Source organism: Oryzias melastigma, linkage group LG7 (assembly GCF_002922805.2).
Source record: "Oryzias melastigma strain HK-1 linkage group LG7, ASM292280v2, whole genome shotgun sequence".
NCBI lineage: Eukaryota > Metazoa > Chordata > Actinopteri > Beloniformes > Adrianichthyidae > Oryzias > Oryzias melastigma.
In genome coordinates, this window is record NC_050518.1 from 22,054,198 (window position 1) to 22,065,648 (window position 11,451).

The following is an 11,451-nucleotide window of genomic DNA, read 5'->3' on the forward strand; positions in this document are numbered from 1 at the left end:
AGCTTGAGGACTACTGTTCTATTGTCCAAAACTGGTTACTACGGCCTTTAGCTGAGCCAGAGTGAGGAATCTTGTTGATGTTGTGGGTGTGGGTGCATGACCAAAGGAAGAGAGTGGTAAATACAAACCTTATCTTATTACTAGACAACCACTCTAGATCAACCAAAGCAGCTCAGACGAGAAGACCCAGTGATTCCTAGGAAACCCAGGAGAAACTTGACAGTGTCAAAGATACTATATCTACTAGAAAATGACGACTCGTTGTTTTATATGTTTATATAGACCCTCTTTTAAATAACAAAAAAGTGTTCATTGAGCATTAATAGAGGCTATGATGCAGTGGTATTAAAAGTCCCAAGAAAATTCTCCATTTGAAACATTCTGTTCTTTCAAGTAACCGGGCGACCTTCATCACTGGGTCTCTCCGCTACTGGTGTTGGACAAGCCAGCAATGGAAGCCAGGAATGCCACGGACTCTTAAATGTAACAGGAACCACTGTGTACAATAACATCTTCTGCAGCTGTAGCATTCAACGTACTTTAAAAAGTGGATCATTTTAAAATGGTCTGTTACCCATGCTAACTCACTGATAGTCACTAGCACAGGCAAACAAACGTCCCATTACACCCTTTTTCCTTCAGTCTTGGTCGTATGTTATGTACAAAGTTGATTCTTGTGAAGAGGGAAACCAATTTAAACATGATTTTCTGATCAAATCAGAGAAAAATGAAAAAAATCAAAAAGGAGAGAGGAGCGCTGCACAGTAAGGTTGCTGTCTTTTTTAATATTCTTTTACTTTTCAATGAACTCTCCTCACAGCTGCATATTACTGGAGGTAAATGCACACATTCGGTATCTCCACTGCTTTATGCTCCAAGGTACATTCAGTTCTTTATCGACTTTATCGAAGCAGGAGGAAACGTTTAACGTCTTTGCACTTTTATGGATGTAGTTTATACTGTTTAATTACATGCAAAGTTCTTTAAACAACCCACGATATGCAGAAGTAAACTGTTCATAGTTAACATTGTTGAAGCTAACCTGTTTCAATAACTCTTTTTAACTCTTTACTTTTAACTTTAATACTGACCCATTTATCAAGGCCTTGGTCTGGACTCCCTGAATTTGGATTTGTAATAAAAGTATCAAAAGGTGAAAAGAAAGTGGAAATTGTACTCTATATTTAATTAAAAAACAAACAAAATTAAATGGGACCAATCTCTAAAAAACAGCTGCTGCATAAGTACAGTAAAAACTGGTAATAAAGCATTAGGACCTTCCAACCCAGTGTTGACAAAACTGGTGACGGTAGTTAAATGAATAGAAGGGAGTCGGAGTCAACAGGTGCAAAGGTCTGATAGAGTCAAGTTCATTACAGGAAGCACTCTCGGAGAAAACCCTTTGGGGACCATCAGGTTCTAATCTGAACCTTAGAACTAACTGGTAATAAAAACACATTGTTTTGAAGAGAAACCCAAACATAACATCGACAAGAGGTTCCATTCTGTTCCAACAGACTCAGACAGTCTGGTGGGAAAAATCCCTCCAGACTTGAACAGTAGAACTCTCTTTCCTGTCATACATGCAGTCAATAAGTGTGTCTGCTTGTGTGTGTGTGTTATTTTTAATGCAGGTGTCCATTAAAAAGTGATAAGGAGACCTATGTTCATAGTTGAATTTAAACTGTGAATTCTCGTCTCATTGGAGACTAGAACAAGTGTTAAATACGGCTGAGATCAAAGAAAGGCTGATGCTATTCACTCATACCTGATGGAAATTCATGTTGGCGACCGGTAATACATAAATGTACATAGATCGCAAGTATCCAAATACTCAGATACTCATTACAGCCCTACCATGTACCATTCGTGCAAAGAGGTTTTTAGAGAAGTGGCTTCTTCTAGTTAGAAGAAGAAAAGTGGCGTAACACTTTCTGACTTCCACAAAACTGACTACGAATGATTTCACAAAGCAGCAATTCTGAGAAAACCCTGAGACAGACATTTTAATGAATAATGTGGACAACTGCAGCTGTATCTTTTCTTTTTAGATAGTGCGCTTTGGCAGAAATACTACAGACAAAGCAGGTCAAGTGATACAAAAATGAAAATGTTACATCTGTTGGGCCTTCAACAACGACAGTCAGTGGTTGATCCTTAAGGCTTTCCTTTTATGGATGTTAAAAAAACAGAATATGATCAAAAATGTTTGTATGTTGGAGGTTTTTGTTGACTACAGGTGGCAGGTGAGTAGTGGAGAGGCAGACATGTCCGCTCAGGCGCTTATACTGAAAGAGCTTTTGATGCTGCTGTGACCTCTGACCTTCCATCACTTATCCTTAACTATACAGACACATTTCACAGAAAACTTCATGCTCTGACATAGATGCACATGTACTGTACTCGTGTGCATGAGGAACCACCATCCTATGCTGACTGCCTACACTCTCTCCAGCCGTGACTTTGCGTCACTAACCTGATCTGTTTGATTTAAATAACATAAATAAAGGTTCTTGTAATGCTGTTTTTCTGATGTTTTGTGAAGATCAAGTACAGCTGAGGGAGGATGGGACCTTTCATACTGACTTCATGATGAGTTTCTAACATGTTCTTGTGGTATTTTTATCATGATGGGGGACATTTGTAAAGAAAATAAAGCTAAAAAAAAGCATTTCTGTGTGTTTCTTTTTTCAAATGTTTGTTTATCAGGAGCAGACAAAAAAGTTTGAAACATATTGTATTTGTGCCATAAAAAATTAACTGAACGGAAGCTCTCTGCTCCGCTCCATTCTGATGCAGACAAACAGATCCATAGATAAATTTGTTTTCCTTGTCCAAGGTGACATCTGGCTCAAGTCAAAACTTCTCTAATAAATACTGAAACAAATGTTTGTCGTTATTTTATTGGAACACCACATTTTTAAAATAAAACATCTATTTGTGAAAGAGAAATGTAAAAACATCCATAAATGACAGCAAGATTTCAAACACATTAAAAGAATCTAAATCATAGGTCAAAGTCAAGGCCCGGGGGCCGGATCCGGCCCACCAGGTAATTATATCCAGCTAGCCAGATCATTCTATCGTTATTAACTAAATAAACAAAATAAACTTGACCAGATAAAAACAACTAAGAGTAAAACAGCCGGACAACAAATCCCAGAGCAAAAAAAAAAAAATATGAAATCATTTGTTTTTGTTAAAAACCACAAATTGTGTTTTTATTTCCAGGCTTTGATTGTCCTGTTCTGCAGCATGTTCATATTTGTTTAATTTTAAATTACTACATTTTATAGAGATCAAACATTTTTTGGGATATACAAGAGTAACTTTTTCATATAAAATGACGTAAAAGTAAAGATATTTGAGCTTTTTTTTTCTTTTAACGTTTAGTTTATTTCTAACTTGTATAATTTTGACAAAATATATTTTTAAAGAGGTTAAAATATTGAATGATATTTAAAGTTTAACTTGATTACTTCTGGAATAATATTCCTGCATTTCTATTTATAGTAATGTCAAAAAGTTAAGGTTTTAAAGTTTTAAAAATGTAGTTTTAGTGTGTTCACGGCCGCGGCCTAAGGTGTGTTTTGGATTTTGGCCCCTTGTGCGATTGAGTTTGACACACCTGGTTTAGATGATCAGGGGTCTGCAACAGTGTGAGGTTCTGTTATCAGCATCCCTTCATTCTGCCTTTTTAATACAATTGCTTTGAACAAAATTATATGATAGTCAGTTATTTGACACAGGATTTATTCTATTCTGAAAGGAACTTGGGTAAAGTAAAATGAATACAATTGTTATACATATAGACAATTATAACATTGTTATAATACAATTAATGTAAATGAAAGGCTTAGTTGCAATAAATTGTATTTTTCTAAACATAGAACTTCGCGCTCTGATTGGGTTTTGATCAGTTAGAAACTGGCCTAAATTAGAGACAAAGGTTGCAGACCTCTGGTCTGATTCTTAGGTAAATCCTGGGGGAAATCCTAATCCATCATTTGCATTTCTAGATACGTTTTTATGGATGAGACAGATTTCTGCGCTGACATGAGCAGATAAGTTCAAGCTAAAAACAGAAAACAATTTCTATCATTTATAAATGAAAATCCAATTGATTTTTTATTAAAAAATGGCAAAAAATCATTTAATCAAATTTGTGGACTTTTTTATGTCCTGTTTTCGAGTCAAAAAAATTTAAAATGTTTTTTTACTTTCATTAATTTATGTTAAACCACTAAATAATCTAAATTGATTTTGAAATGAAATAATTAAAAAGTATTATGCACTGTGTGGCCACACATCGAGAATGTGAAACGGCTTCATTCATCCACAGCTGCTCTTTACTGCACGTAAAACAAAGTCACTCTGCTCTCCACATTCAAGCTCTACATCACTCAGCTCAACTGATTCCAATCGAGCCACAACCGTTCAAATGCTGTTTACTGACAAACAATCGCAGTGGTCTTTTCCTTCTATCAATAAAACACGTGCTCTAAGTGGGGATGAAAACATAAACATTGGTGTAAAAATGTGTTGTTTGAGAGTAATTTCCCGTGAAGTTTTCAGTAGCATCCTCCAATGTCCTGCAGCGGAATGAACATGTGTGCAGATGCAACCTTTTCTGCAAATGTTTCCCATGTAAAATACGGTCTGGCATTTGCATTAGGTTTTGCATAAGCACATTTCCTCCTGGTAATTCCTGGTATTTATAGATGAGCACAGGAGCAGGCACTCCCCGGACACATGCGGGTTCAAGAAGCAGGATATTCAGTGTGTTGTGACGGAGCACATGTGTGCACAGATGAACAGAAGGAAAGCTGAGATAAGGCTGGATCATGGTCACTGAGTAGACTGTTGGAGTTAACGCTTTAAAAACAGAATCTTTAGCTTCAGTGTTGACATTCTTTCAGCTATTGTATCGTTTTTTTGTTTTTTTTTTAACTTGTCCTGTCTAACCGCTGAGCAAATGGATAAGATCTGAGAGAATCTAGTGTTGGACAGATTTTACTGTCACAACTGGGGTTATTGATCTCCTGAGAAGCAGTAAATATTTGTATAAACCTCTTTTGTATTTTATGCTAATCTTTATTTAGATTAATTATGTCTGTATCTTGGGGGGGGGGGGGGGGGATTAGAATAGAAAGGTAAAAGAGGGGAGGTATAAATATATCAAACTGGAATGGGCGGGGCCTGTCAACACACACACTCAGTAGTTACACACATACCTGTTGACTAAATTAGTCTTCACATTCAAACTAGTCAAACTGCAGTTCACACACATACTTATGCATATAAACCCACACAGATAAAGCCTTTCATTCTGTCACGCATAGTATTAGTGCAAATGTGAGCCAACACCTGTGCTCAGGTGAGTGTTTATGTTTTGCTCAGATGGATGATAATGGAATGTTCAAAGAGGGAGAGCGGCCGGCCGTCCCCACACCAAGACCTCACGCCGAGGAAGCAGCAGCAGCCAGGACCCCCCCAACCCCCCCATCCCTCCACACACACACCTGCCATGGGGCTGCGGTGAGATTCCGCCCACCAGGGAATCCCGCCAAGCACCCAGATCAGGGCGAGCGAGCCCGCCGCAGAGGCCCCCCACGTCAGAGTGCGGGAAGCCACGGAGAGCAGAGGCCCCAGCCCAGCCAGAAAGCCAGAAGAGCAGCTCCCCCACCGTTCCAGGAGGGCCAGCGCGAGGCCCCACTCCCCGGAGAGCGCCACCCCATGTACGAGCCAGGGTCCCCCTTAGGGAGACCCTTCACAATGCTCCAGACAGCTGCCCGGAGGGGGGTCAAGGGGGGAGCGAGACAGGGGGCGCCTACCCCCACGCAGAAGAGGGACACCCAGGAGAAGCAGGGGTCCCGGAGGGGTGTAGGTCCTAAATCTCGGGATCCCTCTCTCCGCATGGAGAGGAGGCCGCCGGGCCCAAGAGACCAGCACCCAAGGGACAAGGCCACTAGGCCGAGGGTCCCCGCCCCCCGCCAAGGATGGGGTAGGGGACAGAAGGGTCAAGAGTCCCCCCTTCCTAGTGAGGGGTATATTTGTGTGTGTTAGAGCAGTGGTCCCCAACCGGTGTGTGTGTGTGGGTAAAACTGTAGGATCTTTCTATTATTGTCTTGATGAAAATAAGAAAAACATCATAGGCACATGAAGCTAGAGGGGTCCCATACGCTACAAAGACACTCACGGCGGATCTCAGGGCTGCTGGGCAGCACTAACCGCCGGCAGACAAGAACAGCCTGCTTCGCTGCCCAGAGACCCACAGCCAGGAAAGTTGACCTCAAAGACACAGTAATGCTGATTTCATCAATGTTGCACAAAAGTGTCTATTATTTGTTGCCCAAAACAAGACACAAGTTGTTTATTATGATTGTCTTCAAGCAAAAAAATACATGGGGATATATTTTCCTAAAAAAATATATTATGAGTTATCGGAGATCATTTTTTTTACCAATTGCCGGAGTATCAATGATATCGTGAGCCATGTATCGCATTGTAGCGTGAGGTACCCAGTGATTCCAAGCCCTACTTCCAGAGCCTTAGATCCCTTCATGCATTCTGTTGGCCAGTTTTCAGAGACGCTGACTTTCTTTTTGCAACAGGGCTTTGCTGAGGTCCACACAGAAGAACCCCTCTGTGGCTGGCCTTACCCAAACTTCAGAGAACAACAAGCCAGAGGAGATATGGGCTACATCAGTAAAACCTCAGAAGAGGAACGCACAGACACCTGTATGACATTCTGCTTTGATGCAGTCATTCGTGCATCCTAGTGCTGAGACATGTTTGGATGTTCCACTAATCCAGAGGTCTGCAGCCTGCAGCTCCAGATCCACATGTGGCTCTTTTATCTCTCCATGGTGGCTTCTTGGTCAAACATAAAATAAGTCATGGAGTCTGCTGACCCAGCCATGTTGACTATCGGTTTCAGCAGCTCCCCCTAACCAAAACTACCTAAAGAAAACAAATAAACAAAGCCAACAAACTAAGACTACCAAACCCCAAACTAACATAACAAAACCCAGCAGTGTAAGACTGCTGAGGACAAAGAGGGGAAAAAGAACAAAAAAGATAAACAAAAGAAAAATAAAATTGCATTTTTTAAGTGATAATTACTTAATGAGCATTTATTTAATTCAGATTAGTTACATTTATAAATTGATAGTTGAGGTGAAAATAGATGATAAACTATGTAGGTTTTTAACATCCCTGTTGACCTGAAGATGTCTTGTTTGCAAATTTAGTAAAGGCTGAAGTAAAACTATGCGGATCCTTCTAGGTTTTGATCAGTAGAAAACGACCCCGAATGGCTCTTTTACTGTTAAAGGTTGCTGACCCCTGACCTAATCCCACATCACTGTGCAAAAAATGTTTTCAATGGCTTTAAGCAACAAAATGCATAATCTGGGTTTTAATTAGCAAGTTTATTTTCATCCAGTTAAAGTAAAAACTTAATATTTCTGTTACAAGGAGGATTTAGTGAATGTGGAGATGCACCTGTTAATCTCAAAAACTCATATAGTTCAGAGATTCCACTTTATTAAAAAAAATAAATAAACAAAAAAAAGTTTTCTTTTAGTTTTTAAGTTACTAAAACATGTTCGGGGTTGGATGAACTCACCCCAGCGTGCTGATGAAGCCGTTCACGGAGCCCTCCGCGTACAGGGAGACGATGTCTCCGATGTGGAGGAAGCTGGAGCCGGAGTCCGACATCCTGCAGCCGCCTCACGGAGCGCTCCGGCGGGAACAGTCCACGTGCAGAGCCGCGGAAACCCTGTCTGCTCCCGGAGCCCCGCAGACTCCCACAGGTGGAGAAGAAGTTTCCTCCTGCAGCAGCAGGAGTCCACACAGAACCGGAGGAGTCGTTACATTCACCCCGCCGGACTCCCGCCGTCTCCTCCAACTTCACTGCCGGGTTCTTCGCGTCTGAGCGGCTCCTCGGAAGTTCTTGGAAAGTGGCGGAGGGAGCGGCGTGTGCCCGCGGTTGAAGGAGGGACCCGGGGCCGCGGATCCCTCAGGTGAGTGTGTTCACATACGGGCACACGCACGCGCTCCCGCCCCGTGGACTCTCGCCGCGCTTACGTCGCATGTTTGCGCGCGCGCTCACACTTAAAAAGTGACATTAAAAAACAGGAAGTGAGTTAGAGCGGCGGTAAGAGAAGAAGCTTCAACGAGGAAAACTAGTCAGTCAGAGCGCGGTTTCAGGTTGTTCCTCCACTGAAAACCTCAGAAGCTTTACCACAACCACCTGAAACAATAACTAACCTTTACCTCAACCGCAAACTAACCTTTACCATAACCAACTTAAAAACTAACCATATGCACCTGAATCAGCTTAGTCACTAACTAACCTTTACCATAACTAATTTAACCACCAACTAAAATCTAGCTTAACAACCCAAACCAACTAACATTTACTGTAAACGTAACCATTAACTAACATTATCTACTACCTAACAATAACAAATCTAACAAATGATTAACCTAAACCACCTGAACCACTAACTAACCTTTACTGTAAGCAACTTTAACACTAACTAACCATACGCACCTGAATCAATGTAGTCACTAACTAACCTTTACCTTAACTTATTTAACCACCTAGTAACCTTTACCTTAACCACCCAAACCACCAGCTAACATTCACCATAGACAACTTAACACTTAACTAGCCTTAACTACTTAACAACCTTAACTAATTTAGTAAATTATTAACATTAACCACCTGAACTATAAAAACTAAATAACCTTTACCATGACTAAATTAAACCCTAACTAACCTTAAGCACAATTTCCTCGAACTAACCTTTACCATAACCAACATATCCACTAACTAACCTAAACCACCTGAACCGCTAACTGACCTTTGCCATAACCAACTTAACCACTAACTAACCTTCACCACCTAAACCACTAAATAACATTTACCATAACCAACTTAACCACCAACTAACCACAAACTAACCATATGCAGCTGAATAGACTTAGTCACTACTTAATAACCTTAAACTAACTTAACAAATTATTACCTTAACCACCTGTACCCCTGACTAACCTTGAGCATAACCAATGTAACCAGTAACTAACCATAACGAACATAACCACTATCTAACCGTAAACACCTAAACCACTAATTAACCTTTACCATAACCGACTGAACCACTAACTAACTTTAATCACCTGAAGCACTAACTAACTACAACCACCAGAACCACTAACTAACGTTTAACACAATCGCATATACCACAAACTAACTAATATTTACCACAACCACCTAAACCACTAACTAACTTTTACCATAACCAGCTTAACCACTATCTAACCATATGAACCTGAATAGACTTAGTCACTTCTAAATAACCTTAAGCTAACTTTAAAAAGTATTATCTTAACCACCTGTACCCCTAACTAACCTTGATTATAACCAATGTAACCAGTAACTAACCATGACGAACATAACCACTATCTAACCGTAAACACCTAAACCTCAAGTAAACTTGTACCATAACTGACTTAACCGCTAACTGACCTCCATCACCTAAAGCACTAACTAACCTTTACCGTAACCACAACTCTACTCCGAAACAAAATTCCAACCAACAAACATGATTCCACAGTCTTCACAATTCCTTTAGTTCAGATGTGGGTCCTCATAATACATGTAAACACAAACACACAAGTCACGCTGGAGAACAGAGCGAGCGCGTGACCATTTTCTGACTAATGTCAACAGACGTAAGAAAGTAGCTGAAACTATGTCAAAAGGTAGAATTACAAGTTATGAGTAACAGTTTTAACATGACTTGACTTACTAAATTAAATCAAATCAAATCAAATCAAGTTTATTTATAAAGCGCTTTAACACAGGCAGACTGCTACAAAGCACTGTACATTAAAACACCGAGAATAGATAAAATAGATAAAATATAAGCATAAAACAACTAAAAGCCAAGAGAGTAAAACCAGATTTAAAACACATTAAAAACAAAGTAAGAACAAAGTAAAATCAGAGTAAAAAACAGGGAAGAGTCTCATGGAACGTTAAAAGCTTGTCTGTAAAATGAGTTTTCAGCTCAGTTTTAAAAATGGACATAGACGACGGATCACGAATGTTAAAAGGCAGAGCGTTCCAGAGCTTCAGGGCACAAAAGGAAAAGGCTCTGTCCCCTCTCCACTTCCTCTTAGCCCTTGGTACCTCCAGGAGAAGTGAATTATATTAATACGTCCGAAATAAAAGTGAATTACAATAATTCAGCCGAGATGTAATAAAAGCGTAGATCACTGTCTCAAAGTCCTGCAGGGTTACAAATGGTTTGACCGCAGATAACCGCCTCAGAAGGAAAAAGCTCTGCTTCACCACAGAAATGATGTGACGGTCAAGCTTAAAATCACTATCCAGAACAAAATTTTGACAGTGTGTTTAAAATGTGGAGCCAGGGGGCCCAGGTCCAGACTAGAGGGGTCACAACGGTTGCTAGGGCCAATTACCATCACCTCAGTTCTCTTCTCATTAAAACTCAAGAAGCTCCTCTCCAGCCATGAGCGGATTTCGTATAAACATGACATTAACTGTTTAAGGGAGGGGTCGTTCTTCTTGATTGGGAGGTAAGTCTGGCTATCATCAGCATAGAATGACACTCCATGCTTCTGTATGATAGAGCCCAGCGGAAGAAGATAGAGGGAAAACAGAAGCAGCCCTAAAATTGAGCCCTGTGGAACCCCAAAGGACATAGAAGCTGTGTCCGAGGTAAATTTAGAAAGATTCACACTCATGGTTCGGTCTGTCTGGTATGATTTAAACCTGGTGAGAGCGGCACCACCAACCCCACCACATTCTGGAGCCTTGACAGCAGGATCCTGTCAACTACCTTGTCAAAACAGCAGATAAATCCAATAAAACAAGAATCACATGATCTCCCATGTCAGTTACTAAGAGAATGTCATTAAAGACCTTCAGCAGAGCAGATTCTGTACTGTGCAGACTCTTGAAACCTGACTGGAAGACCTCCAACACATTGTGTCTGACCAGGAAAGACTGCAGTCATGTGTAGACAGTTTTCTCTAGGATTTTGGATAAAAAAGGGAGTTAGGAGATGTGTCTGAAAGCATCCATTACTGTGTTGTTGAGGTTTGGTTTCTTAAGCAGAGGCGAAACCACGGCGTGTTTGAAGAGGTACCACACCAGAAGACAGGCTTGCTTTGATAGTAACCAAAACTGATGGACCAACACAAGGAAGCAGCTCCTTAACAAAAAGAGGGGAACGAGCGTCCTGGGGAGAACCTGATGGCTTCATATGGCTAACAACATCCTCGAGAAATTACAGAGTGACAAGCTCAAACTTCTCAAAGACAGCTGAAGGAGGGACAAGCTCAGCAGGTTCAGTGGAGGGTGTTGGGATGTTTGCTCTGATGCTCTCAAGCTTTCCAATAAAAAAGTTACCT

General features: G+C 40.7%; 1 protein-coding gene across 3 annotated transcripts in view; it reads right to left on the reverse strand.

The window, feature by feature from the left end:
• The window catches only part of itpr3 (inositol 1,4,5-trisphosphate receptor, type 3), a 110,762-nt gene that overhangs the window by 58,494 nt on the left and 40,817 nt on the right, over positions 1–11,451 (reverse strand). Inside the window, exon 1 of one of the 3 annotated variants that reach the window (XM_024292267.2) lies at positions 7,631–8,127. The exons of 1 other annotated variant lie outside the window; for it this stretch is intronic. In XM_024292267.2, the coding sequence (XP_024148035.1) occupies positions 7,631–7,722 (92 nt within the window). In that variant the 5' untranslated portion in view covers positions 7,723–8,127. Of the gene's footprint in view, positions 1–7,630; positions 8,128–11,451 lie in introns of those variants that run through there. One more of the 3 variants, XM_024292268.2, reaches the window with a different exon arrangement.